General features: G+C 47.4%; 1 protein-coding gene across 2 annotated transcripts in view; it reads left to right on the top strand.

Annotated features, from left to right (window-relative positions):
- The window catches only part of PIP4K (phosphatidylinositol 5-phosphate 4-kinase), a 122421-nt gene extending 106630 nt beyond the window's left edge, over positions 1–15791 (top strand). For both annotated transcript variants that reach the window (XM_037429650.2, XM_037429649.2), the window contains 2 exons: positions 1545–1851; positions 15377–15791. In XM_037429650.2, the coding sequence (XP_037285547.1) occupies positions 1545–1851; positions 15377–15561 (492 nt within the window). In that variant the 3' untranslated portion in view covers positions 15562–15791. The remainder of the gene's footprint in view (positions 1–1544; positions 1852–15376) is intronic.
- Positions 15792–16865: the final 1074 nt, after the last annotated feature.

The following is a 16865-nucleotide window of genomic DNA, read 5'->3' as shown; positions in this document are numbered from 1 at the left end:
ATTCGCATGAGTATACTCAAACTACAATGAGTCAATGGCTTTGTAAAAGAAATACTGGACCAGTGGGGCTGTCTTAGCAAGTTAAAATAATGGAAGCAGTGTTTCTTACATGAGAAGTGCACTGTAATCTAAACTGCTGCTGTTTTTTTTTGGTCCCTAGATTTCTAGTTGGCTTCACACAAAATTTTGCATTTCCAGGAGACATAAAGTAAGATAAAATGTAAAGGCTCCTCCCTCCAACCTTTCTTTTATAAGAACTGCTTTGCCAAGGTAGTTTCCTGAATTTTAGTGCTGACTGGTTCGGAAGCACGTGTTTGTGTATGTCACCAAAAATTACACCAAGATATCTTGAAAATGTGGGCATTCATTGGAACACACTTTGTGCTTTAGCGCAGCACCTTCAGATCGCAACGTTACGTTTTGAATACATTTATACCCATCAACACGTACAGGTTTATTGTCACACTTTGTGTGTGTACATTAGTGTTCATGTCACTCAGAGGCCGGCCGGTGGAAAAGCTTTGTGACATGTTGCTGCAATGAAGTGTTCATTCTCGGTAGCATTGCTGTAACGAACAGAGAAATTAATAATAAAGTGAAACATTGAATAAGTGAAATTAGTAGTGCATGCGATGTCACATTGGTACACATGTCATTGATAAAACGTGGCAGCCGCCGTGACCCATTTATAAGTGTAAAAAAATATAAGAAAACAACTTGGGATGGTTGAAGAAAAGGTATCCATGCAGTTTTAACACTTAATTTGACAGGATAGCTAGGTGGGCTAGTTGGTATGTCATGATTAAGTAGAACATTGAGCGCAAATAAACGACATGGGTTGAAGAAGAAAAACGCACACCAGAGCACTTGTGGTGCATGTTTTTTTTCTTGGCCCCACATTGTTTATTTGCACTCTAAATTCAACTTGATTTAAGTTTCATTTCATAAGTACCGACTTTAAGCATCATCTTGTTTAGTGCTGCTCATTTTAGGGGGCAGACATATCTTTGTAGGTTGATTGATATGTGTGGTTTAACATCCCAAACCACTATATGATTATGAAAAACATAGTAAAGGAGGGCTCTGGAAATTTCGACCGTCTATCTTTGTAGGTACAGCAACTTAATTTGCATAATAATTGCATTACCTGAGAAAAAGTACTTGTGGTTCTAGCAAAAACCAGCAAGCTTGACTGTCATTCACTGGTGTAAGATCTAACAGTTTGTTGTTACAACCCATAACATCAAGTTTTGACGAGCAACAGCATCCAACTCCTTGATAAAATTTGTGAGGACGTTCAAGTTTCTGACCTGAGACCATCGGAACAAACGTGCATCTCTGTGGGAAAGTCAAAGACCTGGAATGATCGAGAAGCTTTTGATGTAAAGAAAATAACTCAGTGCTATTGAAGGAGCCTCTGAGCAATTAGTGCAGTGCGAGGAACTGTGGTGGCTTTTGGTGGAGCTGGCATTTTTTTGTCTGGTTATAGCAGAATACATGATGATGAAATTTGATGGGAGAACCTAAATGTTCTGTTTTCTCAGTTCCTGGCCCAGATGAACGTGATGGACTACTCGCTCTGCCTTGGCATCCATGACGTGGAGCGGGCGGAGCAGGAAGCCCTCGAACGGGAGCGGGTCGAAGCGCTCATGGAGGAAGCTGACAATGGCACAGGTGGCAGCGATGCCCTGCCCCAGTCCGAGGAGGACGAGGACTCCGCAGGATCGGGGCTGGCCGACGCTGTACCTACTCCACCTGACTCGCCAGGAGGACGCTTTCGCAATGAGCTGGGCATTTCGAATGGGCTTTTCAACTCGGCGAGGGACATCTATGCCATTTGCAGTCTTGACGGTACGCAGTGAATGTGACCAGCACCTCTATTATAATGCTCTTCAGGGTCAGCAGAAGACTTGTTGTTTTATAACTGCCAAGTCATCATGCAGGAGATTAGGCTCTCAACGATTCCAACTCCGATAATTCAAACTTTTGGCTTATTCAAAGAAATTGTGAATTTTAACTTTTCCTGCAATGTCTTAGGGCATTTTAAAACTGCTTAATTCAAACTGCCTCATTAAACAAGTTCGGTTAATTCAAACTTTCTGCCTGTCCATACCTGGAAACATCTGCTGCCTTTGCTGCTTGTAGCTGAACATTTGCGTTCTTATGTCACTAAATGTCACTAATAAAGCTCATTGCCTGTCTGTGAAATGGCCAGGCTTGATGAACAGCGCGCATCAACTCTTTCGTTACCACATCTATTTAAATCGATCACTGGTGATCGATGCTTTGAATCGTCGATTTTAGTATTGTAATGATGACAAAAGCAGTGCTCAGGCACGGGGGCATACCCGACTAGAGAAAAAAGAGAACGAGTTCAGATAAAGAACACCGGCCCTGCGAACTGGCGTTATCTCTGTCTCGTCTTTTACAATGGCGCAGTCGAAGAAGAAGTCTTGCGTCCCCATTTCGTCATTCAGGACAGCCGTGAATATTCAGCCACGGTAAGCGTCTCTTGAGGACGGCTTCTATGCCACCTCGGCAGCTGTTCACCGGCCGCCATTGCCACCACTGTTCGGGGATGGCGTCAAGGCCTCATCGGCTGCTCCAGTATACTTTACCGGTACGATTTCACGAAAAGGGCTGTTGTCCACACGTCCTTGGCCACGAATTCCCTGCAGCTCAAGCCACCTGTCGATACCCTCGTGCATCATCGGCAGCATGGTTCTCTCATCATATAAATGCGGTTCACACTTTCTCATACATAGGGTTCACGACCCGACCGCTGCTGCACCTACCCGCGGAATTAACCGCGGACGGCGTCCATGCCTCCTCGGTGGTTCCAAGGTACCACTTGACAGACGACAGGCTACCATCTACGTCTCAGAATGCGCATGAGCTGCTCTCATCTGAGAACGTCGCGCACGCTTTCCGTGGCCTGCATCTCGTGCCTGGTCCTCTTACAACGGGTGAACATCCAAGGGACGCTGATCAGGCTTTCTTGGAAGTGCATGTCGCCACCGTGAATTCTGCTAGAACCATGTACTCCGCGGACGCGAACCAAAGCGGCTCAGAGGCCTCATGCAACAGTGCCATGGAGCTGCGGTGTACCATCGCGCGACTTCACGTCACGGTCAACGCTGTTACAGCGATGAGCTTTGTGCTGTTCCCTGCCATCTTACCAGTTCTGAGTGCAAGCGAACGCATGTTGGATGCAGTCGCCTCACATGACCTTGGGGCCTGCTCATCTGAGCAATGAGGAGAGCTGAGGTGCGCCCTCCTGCAGCTCTCAAACCAGATCAGTTGCTTCGACTCGGTAATCTCTGCATTTTCACGTGCGGACCCACCATCACCAGCCGTCAGGGAACCACCGGAATTCGACGGGTCCCAGGACGGCGTCGTCGATTGAGTGGCTATCATCAGCGCTCTCGGAGCTCGCAAGGGATGGAGCGAAAATCGGAAGTGGTGCGTAGCCATAGACCGCCTTCAAAATCCTGCCACGGCGTGGCACAGGTATGAAGGCGTGCAGCAGCAATCGTAGGTGGAATGGAGCTGCAAGCTGATTGCTGCTTTTGGCCGGACTCCGTCCCACCTCTTTGCCAGCACCGAGACCAATCTCACCGGTATCGAGGATGGAGTTCAAGAAGTGTTTCATCTCGAGGCTTAAGCTGAGCGCTCCGGTTCTCTACATGAGCTTCCAGACTCGTCGCTGGTACCAGACCCAAATTCATGTCAGCAATCGGCCACTCCATCCTCTCTCGTGGGGCGAGATACAGAGGGGCACAGGGTAGCTCGACCCTTTGCCAACGTGCCCAGTACCATATACCGAGCTCAAGTGGTGAGGCAGCACGATGTCTCATCGCAGTCCTCCAGCCCGACAACAGCCAACAAGACCACCCTCGAGCCTCAGCAATTGGCATTGCGGCCTTCAAAGCCGACGCCTCCTGGGCATGTGGAGTCGTCCACCCCTGTCCTGCCGGATGGGTCACGACATGACACACCCTACGGGTCTACGATACCAGCAGTTTCCAGTGATACCGGCGAGGAGAGCACACTCAGTGATCAGCTGGTGGGGGATTTGCCTGCTACACGGCAGTCATTGACCGAGTGTGCGAGTGCTTCACTCGAATCAATCCGTGTCTGCTGAAGACAGATTAATGGACTATACACCTGTTTTATCCGTATCTGCCCACCACGCCTTGGCCGACGGTAGCCATGCGCCGCAAGCAGCTGAAGTCAGCATCAGCACCTCCGGCCTCCCGGCGTACAGCCCTACTTGGGATCACGGGCAATGCAATATGACTTCGAGACCATCTGAATGCCGTGCGGATCACCAGGAGGCAGCCTGCGTCAAGGAGGAATCAGACATGGATCGGCCAGACGGCGACCAGCTCGCACAGATCAGCGAGGTAATGCCTTCGTACGCCCCTGGTGTCTGCGGCGTGATGTGCAGCTGTGTTTCCAGCAACTTCGATCTCGCTTCTATTGTTGCATCAGAAAGAGGTGCATTAAGTGTCGCTAGTTGCTGCTATGGCGTCGTCGTCACACGCACATGGGTACACACCTGCGCCACAAGCAGTGTGCACTGCAAGAGACTATCTTGCAACCACACCTAAATTGAGTGACGACGAGCTTTGAGTCCTAAGATGACAGCACTTCAACTTCAAGCACTGATGGAAATGATGTTTTGAATCAGCCTGGGACATCCGCGGCCGTTCTGGAAATGGTTTCGTTTACGGCCTCAAGTAAGCTCCTCCGCCTCATGTGTGTAGCTGCGAACCTTTGTGCAAAATCTCGGATCTACTCTGGTGACGTGTGAGGTCCGCACGTCACTGGGGATATGCTTGTGGTGGCTGCAGAGCTTCACCTCACGACAGGGAGGCCGCTGGAGCACATGTCGGGCCCGCACTACAGAGCGGCATGAGGAATTTTAGGTCTGCACGTGGTTTCATTTTTTTTCCTCTATAATATTTTCAAAACATAGATAAATATTGCCTGCCCGAAACAAAGAACGAAGACGATGTGCGCGCTAATAGCCTCGTGAAAAGGGACACTGAAGAAGACGACGTGCTTTTGTTTAGCTCTCCTGCTCTCGGCTCCTGCATAAAACACGCCGTCGGTTCTCGAACTCAACGTCTCGGTGAACTGCTTACCTTGAACCGCGACACTGGTGGAGGCGCTGGATTGCAAGCCTGCCAATGCTCGACACCCCATCTGGGAGTCGTTCATCAAGTCCTGACACGCAGCCACCTGTTACAACACCAGTGCACCGCTTCAGTCGGCGGTTGCTAGGCCTCTCTCCTGAGCTGACCTCCTTCGACAAACTTTCTACCAGGCATTACGTACCTCTGCCAATGGCCTCCGCCAGCCAGCCACAGTTGGTCCAAAGGATACAAGACAGCCCCGTTTCCAATCCAGCCCAGGTAACACTTCTTCAGCCACTTGTACGTGATCGCTTCAGTGGTGCCCCACATGAAGATGTTGAAGATTGGCTTGAGCATTTTGAACGTGTTGCTGACATCAACCAGTGGAATGCTCAACAGAAGCTCGCCCACAAGTACTTCACTCTCGATGACAGCGCTCACACGTGGCATAAGAATCGAGAAGGCCGTATATCGACATGGGATGAGTTTCGTCAGCAGCTGATTGACACCTTTGCTAGCGTCGACCGTCGAGAGCGGGCTCAGCAGTTGCTCGAGTTAAGACTTCCAAAACCTAACGAAACTGTGGCAATGTTTGCTGAAGACGTGACGTGGCGATGTCGTCAGGCTGATCCCAATATGTCCGAGAAAAAGAAGTTGCACTACCTTATGCGCGGCGTGAAAGAACAACTGTTCGCTGGACTTGTGCGCAATGCCCCAACTACCGTGGCCGATTTTATAAGAGAAGCCACTGCTATTGAACGTGCTCTGCACCAAAGATCGGGGCACTATGATCGCTCGTCCACTACCACCCCAATCAACGCCGCTTGAGTGATTCTGGACAATCAGGGCTCCCTACATGACCTGATCAGAGATATTGTCCGAGAAGAAATTCAGAAGCTTTGGACTCCTCCAGTGGATACATCAGTGACCGCCGTTGCCGCAGTCATTCTTGACAAACTTGGGCACACTTTTTCAGCAGCTGATCTCGGTCGCGAGCAGCGTCAACTGAGTTACGCCGACGCTGTCCGCCGTCCACCACCCGTCCCGCCTATTACATCATACTACCAGCCACCTACAGCCGCACCTTCGTCACAACCATTGCAGGAGGCTTTCAGACGTCGGCCCATGTCTCCGATGTCTCCGTGCCACCAGCCACCACTTGCCACGCCTTACTCACCACCACGAGAGGACATGGGACGCCCACAATTTCGCAGAATGGATGCTTGGCGCACTGTCGATCGGCACCCTCTTTGCTTCAACTGTGGTGGTGCCGGCCATATAGCCTGCTATTGTTGGTACCGCGACACATCGCATCCCCCGTCTCGGCCAGGGTACGACGGTCACCGTGCTAACGCCGACTACATTGTTCGCCATGATGACCCTGGTTTTCGAGGACCTTCAACAACGTGGTCTACCTATCACGAGTCACTTCCTAATCGCCAGCCCAATTCCGCCCACAGGTCACGCTCTCCATCCCCTGCTCAGACATCGTCACTGAATCGACATACTTTTGCTGACCTTCGGGGAACAAGGTCACCCAGCCCTTACTGGGGAAACTAAAGGCGGCGACCTCTCAGGGTAAAGTCGCAGCCCGACCACAAGACTATTAAAAGTCTCCAGTACTGCCACTACAGAACGACTCGACGCCGACGAATATTAACAACGACGAACTGGTGAGCGTCGACCTCAATGTAATTATTAATGGAGAGCAAGTGACAGCCTTAGTCGATACAAGTGCTGATTTTTCCATAATAAGTCACAAGCTGGCTGATCATCTTAAAAAAGTAAAAATGCCATGGACAGGACCACATATAAGAACAGCAGGTGATCAATTGCTGCTCCCTACTGAAAGATGCACAGCAAGAATCAGCATAGGAGATTCTTTTTTCGTCGCGACTTTCATCGTTCTCCCAGAGTGCTGCAAAGATTTAATTATAGGAATGGACTTTCTCGGGGAGCATGGCGCAATAATCAACATCCCGGACCATGTGGTTTCATTTCACGAGAGTGCTCGTCTGACTGATCCTACATCACCAGAGCACAAATCCTTTCGTCTTAAAGACCACAATATAGTCGTGCCGCCTCAATCATGTATCCTCGTTTCAGTAGCATGTGACGTTCCGTTCGACGGTGAAGGAGTCGCCGACCAACTAACCTCGCTGCTTTTCACTCACGGGATTTCCGTAGCACGAGGAATAGTCAATGTCACCGACAGCCGAACGAACTTGCTGTTCACCAATTTCACCTCCGAGCGACGGCACCTTCCAAAAGGCACAACTTTGGCACGTTTCGACGAGATCGCAGATGTTTGTGACTGCTTTTCAGCACTCGAAGCAACACCTGCATAAAACCCACATGACCTAGCACCTAACCTTGACGTCACCCCTACTTTAACTCAGCAACAGCGGGAACGCCTGCTTGTGCTGCTAGCCGGGTACCACGACTGTTTTGCGTCAACCTTGAAAGTTGGCCGGACGTCCTTGACCAAGCACCGAATCATCACAGAGGACACGGCTAGACCAATCCATCAAAAATCCATACCGTGTGGCTTCGAAAGAATGAGAAGCGATAGAACAGCAGGTAACAAAAATGCTTGAAGACGACGTCATTCAACCGTCGAAAAGCCCTTGGGCATCACCTATTGTGCTAGTGAAGAAGAAGGACGGCAGCCTGTGTTTCTGTGTGGACTATCGAAAGCTAAATCAGGTTACAAAAAAAGACGTGTACCCACTTCCCCGCATAGATGATTCCATCGACAGGCTTCGAAACGTACGTTACTTCTCTTCCATGGACTTAAAGAGCGGATATTGGCGAATTGAAGTAGACACCAGGGATCGTGGAAAAAACGCCTTCATGACGCCTGACAGACTGTATGAATTTAAGGTTTTACAATTTGGCTTGTGCTCCGTGCCTGCTACTTTCCAACGTCTCATGGATACCGTTCTCTCTGGGCTTAAATGGGGAACCTGCCTAGTCTACCTTGACGACGTCATTGTGTATTCTACAACGTTTGACGAACACTTTGAATCATTGCAAATGGTCTTGCAGGCCATACAGAGGAATGTCACTTCTGCTTTGAGGAACTGCAGTTTCGTGGCTATGTCGTCAGTTACGCAGGAGTTCGTCCAGATCACGAGAAAGTTGCCACCGTCACACAGTTTCCAACACCATCAGATAAAAAGCCAGTGAGGCGTTTTCTAGGTCTCTGTGCATATTATCGGTGGTTTATTCCAGATTTTGCACGCATTGCGTCACCTTTAACTCATCTCACGAGGGATGACATTGCATTTGTTTGGGGCGACGAACAGGAAGCTGCTTTCAATGACTTGCGGCAACGTCTACACACGACCCCCGTGCTTGCCCATTTTGATGAGACAGCCCCTACAGTGCTCCATACTGACGCCAGCAATGTTGGCCTCGGAGCTGTGCTTGTGCAGCGCCAGGACGACGAGGAAAGAGTGATTGCTTACGCAAGCAGAACTCTGTCACGCACAGAAGCAAATCACTCAACCACTGAAAAGGAATGCCTCGCCGTGGTGTGGGCAGTTATGAAATTTCGCCCATACTTGTACGGCCGCCCATTCAAGATTATCAGCGACCATTACTCGTTGTGTTGGTTAACAAGTCTGAAAGATCTTTCCGGGTGATTGAGTTTGATATAACGATGGTGTATAAGTCGGGAAAGCGACACACGGACGCCGACTGCCTATCTCGATCACCAATAGAGTCGGCTGCTTCTTTTAATGAAGAGACAGCGTTCCTCGGAATCCTCGAAACGTCAACCATCGCAGATCACCGGCATGAGGATCCTGAGCTACTTGGCTTGATTAATTATTTAGAAGGACGAAGCCAGAATGCGCCCAAAGCCTTTGCAAGAGGACTATCGTCGTTCTTTCTGCGAAACAATGTCCTTTACAAAATGAACTTCTCGTCAGACGGGTCCACCTACCTGCTTGTCGTCCCTACCACTCTTCGTTCTGAGGTACCGTAATTACTCGAATCTAACGCGCACCTTTTTTCCGGTTAAGCGAGTTCATAAATCGCATGCGCGTTAGAATCGAGTACGAACAAAAAAATTACGGCCCATCTATTGCCATCGGCAAATCTAAAATGGCCGCCCCCTACGTGCGTCGGCATGGCGCGTCGTCCATTTCTGCCTATGTGTTTCTCATGTGCGGCACTTCGTACGTGTGCTGAGGAGTTCGTCATCTAGTAGTGCATTAGTATCGACGGCGTGGAAGGGCCGACTCCAAAAACTCGAGTGCACCACGATGCCGCTTTTAAAAGAAAAGTCATCGCGTGTGCAGAAACGGACGGAAATCGGGCCGCATCGCGGTCGTTCGGAGTTCCCGAAACGTGCGTGCGGGACCGGCGGAAACAAAAGCAGAAGATTTTCGACAGCAAAGCTTTACGCAAAGGCTTCAGTGGACCACAGCAGGGTCGGTTTCCGCAAATTAAAGAGCTGCTCGGCGAGTATGTGCTTTAGCAGCGAGCAGCACAGCGGCCCGTGACGGCAGAACTGCTCCAAGTGCGGGCTATGCAATTAGTCTTAGAAAAAGGTCTAATGCGGAGCCAGTTTAAAGCGAGCAGGTGCTGGCTAACTAACTTTATGAAGAGGAAAGGCTTTTCCCTCCGCAGGGGAACATGCATATGCGAAAAGTTTTGCGGAGGAGTACGATGAAAAGCTTCACAGTTTTCAGAGGTTCGTCCTAAACTTGCGGCGCAACAACGACTACCTGCTTGGGCAAATCGGGAATGCCGATCAGACGCCTCTTTACTTCGACATGCCTGGCACCACAACCGTCGAGAAGAAGGGGGCGAAGCAAGTTCGCGTGCTGACATCGGTCCACGGTAAAACTACAGTGACGGCAATGCTCTGTTACACGTCAGATGGGCACAAGCTTCGCCCGTATCTCATATTTAAATGGAAGACGCTCCCGAAAGGAGTCGTTTTTTCGAGTGGTGTGATCATGCGGGCCAGCGAGAAAAAATGGGTGCGCGTTGCAATCGATGTCTTACGTTTTTTTTTTTTTCGCGGTGGAAATCGGGTGCGCGTTACAATCGAGGGCGCGGTAGAATCGAGTAAATACGGTATTACAAGCGTGCCACAACGAGGTAACATCTGGACATTTAGGCTACACGCGCACACTGAGCAGAGTTTGAGGGAGGTATTACTGGCCTAGACTCGCCACTGCCGTGAAGCATCATATTCGGACCTGCCTCGATTGCCAGCGGCGCAAGTCACCTCCAACGAAACGAGCCAGTTTGCCCTGTCCAGATCCCGGCAACGCCATTTGACCAGATTGGAATGGACCTTTTGGGCCCACTTCTTACCTCTAGTGTTGGTAACCGCTGGGTTATAGTGGCGACAGACTACCTTACTCGCTACGCCGAGACAAAATTCATCCAGAAAGGCACAGCAGAGGAGGTGGCCCGGTTCTTCATAGAGAACATTGTGCTCAGGCACGGTGCCCCATCGATCGTTATAACAGATCCCGGAACCGCATTCACCACCGCGCTTTTAGATCATGTGTTGGTGCTCCGCGGTACTATTCATCGCAAGTCGACAGCTTACCATCCACAAACCAACGGGTTGACCGAGCGACTGAACAAGACATTCTTTCAATGAATTCTTTCGGAAGACATTCTTTCAATGTATGTGGACATCGAACACAAAAACTGGGACGAGATTCTCCCTTACATAACGTTCGCGTACAATACTGCGAAACAAGAAACCACACGGATGACCCCATTCAGCCTTATTCACGGACGAGAAGTACGAACGATGTTGGACGCGATGCTGCCACATGAATGCGATGACAACGAAACGAGTGCTGACGCGTTTACTCAATGTGCAGAGGAAGCCAGGCAGCTCGCACGTCTGCAAATATACCAACAGCAAGAGTACGACGCAGGCCGCTATAACGTACGTCATACACCTGTAACATACGAAACTGGGGACAGGGTATGTGTGTGGACGCCTGTACAAAGATGGGGATTATCCGAAAAGTTGCTCAGAAGGTACTTCGGACCTTATCGAGTGCTGCGACGACTAATTGACGTTACCTATGAAGTCGTCCCGGATAGCCCAAACTGTACAAGGCGTCGCCAGCACCGACCTGAACTTGTGCACGTAGTGCGCATTAAGCCATACGTCAGCGAGTGACTCTGCGAGGCACCGTCGCTTCTACAAACTGACTTTATGCGCAAGTCACTGGCTCAGCTATAGCATCGGGGCGATGCTCCTTGAAGGGGAGACAAATGCCGCGCCCATAACAACGAACGAAGACGATGTGCGCACCAACGGCCTCGTGAAAAGGGACACTGAAGAAGACGACGTGCTTTTGTTTAGCTCTCGTGCTCTTGGCTCCTGTATAAAAACACACGCCGTCGGTTCTCGGACTCAACGTCTCGGTGAACTGCTTACGTTGAACCGCGACAATATGCTCAGATGCATATTTTGGAACGCAATCTATGCAGATAAAGCTGGCTCATGGCAAGAGATGATGCCAGACGAACTGGTGAAGTTCATTGGACATCTGATTTATGTAGGCATTGTCCGCATCGCGGGCACCTATCTATATTGGAACACCAGCAGGCTCTTATCGTAAAAAAAACAGACAAAAGCTTTCTGTGAAAACTGCACGAGTGCACCCGTGTTTCATTAATAACTAGGAAATGCTTCTCCGCATGGTACAAGCAGTGAAGGAGTACCTTGATATAGACTTTTTTTTTATGCCAATAGAAACATTGTGTGGAACAATTATTTTTGATACTATTTCTGGGTCCGTTATCTTTAAAATGTATATTCTGAATTTTCTTTGTTTTAAATCTTTCTGCACATACAGTATTTTTTTTGCTCTAGTTATCAACTGGCAACCTAAAAAAATTACACACTTTTCACATTTTTATACATTGCACAATAGTTATGTTGCATTTACAACTTATGTTTTTGGACAGAGCATTTCATTATGCATAGTTTGGCATACGGCAATGCGTGCTGGTGTATTTTTCAAACTGGCAAAAGCTCTCTTCCCGAGACACATAAAAAACAACCATTTTCCCACAGTAACAAAAGGGTTAACAATCGGATGCTGAATGCGGAAGGGGAAAAAAAGAAGACGGTCTGGTCATAATCTATTGTGTTCAATATGCTTTGAAGGTCACAATGCTTGTGCCATGCAGGAAAGCATCTCAATATTCAGAAGGGGCTACTAGTTGTTGCAGGACTCGACACATTTTTGTCCCTTAATTACGCGTTTGAAAACACTGTATAATGAGTTTCGGACTAATCCCCGATGTCAAAAAAACAATACTGACAATAATGCAGAGCTGCTTATGACGTTGCTGCAGTTCTGAAAAACAGTACCCATCATAATGCCAGGTGGTATGTTGCCCCGAGTCATATTTATGGAAACTTTTAATGATTCAAGCAAAGTTCTGAAGATCCCTCGAGTACGAATTTTCGAGTATTTTAATGGTGCGGAAGAGTTGGAAAGAACACATGATAAAAGCTGTTTGTACACAACCTAGGAAAACAAGGACTAGAATCTGCCTACACAAGTGCATTCTTTTAGCTGAACTTTATGGCAAAAAGTGGAGTGATGTTCTACATAGGTCATACCTGAAGAAGGATGACCGAGCACTCTGTTCTCACTGCTATGTCGTCAGCAATGACCACATTTTTGACCTTTCGACCGTGTGGCTCAGTTACATGTGCAAAAGTGGCTTCAATACATTTACATGACATGCAGTCAAACTGAAGGAATTTCGTGCTAGATATAGGAAAAGTACAGGTTTTTTCGCTCATTTAATTCAAGTTCCAGCCTAAATAATCCACACGCCGCTGAAATATCTGAGTGCCAAGCTATTTAATTCATGTGCCAAACATTTAGCCGAGGTGCCAACATATTTAATCCAATTGCCAACGGCTTTGATTCAGGTGCCAGTCACTTTAACCTATGCACCAGGAATACATGATTTGCCACTTTATACAGTCTAAATGTCGGAATCATGTAAACATGGAGCAACAGGAAGAACTTTTCGCTCGCCTATACGTGCTTATGAAATGAGGTGCAGTGCTATTTATCCCCAACATTTTGGTGTCATAGCTTCAAGTAAAAAAAAAAACAGTTCATATTAATTGCATTTATGCGTATTCAATGTATTTGCTCATAAAGTTCATGTTAGTCTATGCTTCATCGCTACTGAATTATTCCGGCTAATCATCTGCATCATCACATATGCAGAGACTTATGTCATCTGCTCAGCAGATGGCATTTGGCTGCTTATTCGCTGAGGTGTTCACAGTCGTCTGCTCAGCTCGGTGAGAACAATGATAACCGACAGATGATGTTCATCTGTTCTTGACATCATAAATAACCATTTAAAAAACTGAACTTGCATTTGTTTAAGTTCGTGTGGAATTAAGTTTTCTATAAAAGCATGAAAGGAGATACTCTTGTTTTTATGTAACAGATGATACTAATGTTGCTGAAGCATGTTTGCTTAAAACATGCATATTTCATTGCATACACATAATTGTTTGAATAAAAAGATAACAGCTAATGTGAATGGAAAATATGACTTCCGTTGTCCATATCAGGATCACAAGTTTACATCTTATACGCAGTGCAGGATGAAAACCTCTTCGAATTATCTCTGATTCGCTCTGCCCTGTGAGGCCCTCCTAATTTTTTGAGCATGTACCTGCTTTTGACCCATCGCTGCCCACGCCCAGGTTTTCCATATCTTGGTATGCATTCTGGCACTCCAATAATCATATTCTGTCCTTTGCATTACATGACCTGGCAGAGTCAAGTAATGCTATAGAAATCCAATTATGTGCTTTATTGAGGAACACAAAATATTCATTAACATGTTCCTGCTTTTTCTTTCATTGCCATTAAAATGACTTCACCCAGGCCAAGCACTCATCTACAAACTTGTACATAGCAAAGTATAAGCGCTCCAAGCACGACTCAAGCGAACTGCGGCCCAAATATTTTTTTTCACATATACTAGCGGCGAATCCTAATAATAATAATTTCTTCTACCTTCTGGCTATTGTGTTTTATATTGTAAGAACAGCATTTAAATTGTACTGCCGTTTTTACACCCCGTGTTCGGCTTTTTGTGAATGGATTAAACTGACTGGCACTTGAATTAAAGCCAAATGCAATTGGATTAAACATGTTGGCACTTGGACTAAGCTCACTGGCACGTGGCCTGATTAAGTTGGTGCTTGGATTAAATATGTTAGCGTGTGGATTAACTTTGTCGTACATGGATTAAATAGCTTGGCGCTCAGATTATTTCAATGGCGTGCGGATTATTTAAGCTGGAACTTGGATTAAAGTGAGCGGAAAAGCCTGTAGTTTTGGGCAGCAGGAGAAAATGTAACTTCTGATCAGCTGTGCCTTATCATACTTTTTCAAGAGAAATTATGTACTATTTGGATACGCTTGCATTTTGCTGTGGTAAGAGAAGGTAATCATGCACGGTCTTCCACTGTGCTAGTGTTTTGACATGTAATTTATATGTTTGTGCATACAATAGCAAAAACCACTTTAAAGCTATATTAGTTGTGTGTTTTAAAACAGTACGCATCAAAAAGAAATATGGTTATGCTACAGAACCTTTGATTTTGCTTAATAAATCTTGGGCTCATAGACTTGCGACCAATATTTCCTCACGCATATTCATAAGTGTCGGAATTTTCGAAGACTTTAGAAATTTCATTGTAATTTCATGCAGGACATATTTCAAACATATCCTAGATTGTGCAGTACACTCGGACATCTTACTACAAATATGTGTTGGAAAGCACAGGCTGTGGCAGAATGGCACTGTCTAGTAAGATATCACGCGTTTCTCACAATTCTGCTACATAGCGATGGTTCATACCTGTGCGGTCTATCATGTGTTCATTGCGCATTCCCAGCAAGCAGCCCATAGCCATAAAAAAGGGGGAAATTGAATGAAACTGAGGCAGCAGTACACCATGATAAAGCACACCATGCTTCGAGTTGCCAAAGTCCGCGCTGTTTTACGGTTTGCGGGGCAGCGTACTATGGCATTGACTAGAAAGCACTGATGCCTCTGGCTAGAAACTTCCTCTAGCCATGCTTGCAACAGCTGCTCATGCATTGCACTTCACAGCGAATGCTCTGGTACGAAATAGTACTGAAATAATAATTTTTTTTCTTTGTCTTCCATTGCATGTTTGTCTTCAGGTGCTGGAAAGAAAGAAGTGTACTTCATGGCTCTAGTGGACGTGCTCACACATTACGGTGTGAAGAAACGCACTGCGCAAGCAGCAAAGACAATGAAGCACGGCGCAGGGGCAGAAATCTCGACGGTGCATCCGGAGCAGTACGCCAAGCGCTTTCTCGACTTCATCTCCAAAGCGATAGACTAGTGCACCTGTGGGCAGTGGTGTTGTGCTGTGTGCATGTGTGTAAGCTCTTTTCTGGAGGGTGAAAAAAAAGGGGAAGTACTTCGTTTCCATTGCGAGGAACCGACTCGTAATCACCGTGAATTTGTTTTTCACCTCGACTTGATGGCTGCCTATGATATGTATATTATTTTGTTCGTCTCGATTGTGTAAAACCTTGGGCATTCTGCATGGCGCCCTCTCTTTTTTTTTTTCTCAATGTGCCCCTCGACCTGACTGCTTGTGAGGCGGTGTATACCACAGGAGTGCTGCGGGTGCACGGGCAGAGCTCTTCTTTGTTTTGCAAAACCCTCGTTTCCTGAGAGCTCAAAGCTTCCGGGAACCAACAGCGACCGTAGTGTTTGTGGCAGTACCCCGTGCTGTGATTTTTTGCCCCTTTTCTCTCCCTGCTTTCCTTCTTGCCCACGGAATCTGCTTCGCAACAAGCACTACGTCTTTGCTCGCCATTTTGTAGAGGTTGCGCACTAGTAGGTCGCTGCGTTAGCGTTACTGGTGCAAAACTGTTCAACGAACTAAACGGCAAACTGCTACTGACAGTGTTCCAGTGCATGGCACTTGTTCCATTCTGGTGCCACTGTTTGTCACCAGAAATTTACCGTAGTCACTTTCCCGGCACCCTGTAATGCTTGCTGAACTGCTTTTTAGATTCGCATCGGTAGCTTAGGATAATATAAGTATGTGTCTGTACAAATGCTTTCCGCGGGCTGTCTTCGATCAGACTGCACTGTACTTGCGGGTGCAAGGGAGCCGTAGATCTGTTGATGGCATCGCAGCTTCATCACAGGTGTCTTGGCTTATGTCTTTCCATGCACTGCTTTGGCAGGATGTTCTTGAATGGGGCTGAAGCGGGATTGTCTGGCACTGCTTGCTTGCAATGCAGCAGCTATGCTATTTGAGGAGCTTGTCTTGCACGCGGCAGGCTTAAGGTCATGGATGTGTGCAAGTGTGGCCAAGGGCGGTGCAAAGATCGTTTATGTTGTGAACGCCAACCGATTTCTGCAGTTTATTGTCTCTGTGTCGAGGTGTTTAGCGAGCTGATGCATGTGATCATTGCTGTGCTTCTTTTTGTCTAACTTTCTCTCGTACTGCAAGTGTGAATGGTCATTTGTGTGGTACGTTGTGCACATTGACTGAACTGTCTTGCTGTCTCGTTTTTATTAATCATTGCTGAGCTGGAGACCTTGAGTGCTTCTGCTCATGCTGTTTCGAAGATAGCAAAAGCTCAAGACATGCTCAGACTTGTAGCAGTGAATGTCCTTGTTTCAGCC

This window comes from Rhipicephalus microplus, chromosome 1 (genome assembly GCF_043290135.1).
Source record: "Rhipicephalus microplus isolate Deutch F79 chromosome 1, USDA_Rmic, whole genome shotgun sequence".
Taxonomy (NCBI): domain Eukaryota; kingdom Metazoa; phylum Arthropoda; class Arachnida; order Ixodida; family Ixodidae; genus Rhipicephalus; species Rhipicephalus microplus.
Note: the sequence above shows the minus strand (reverse complement) of the source record. Positions and strands in the feature narration are given on the sequence as shown.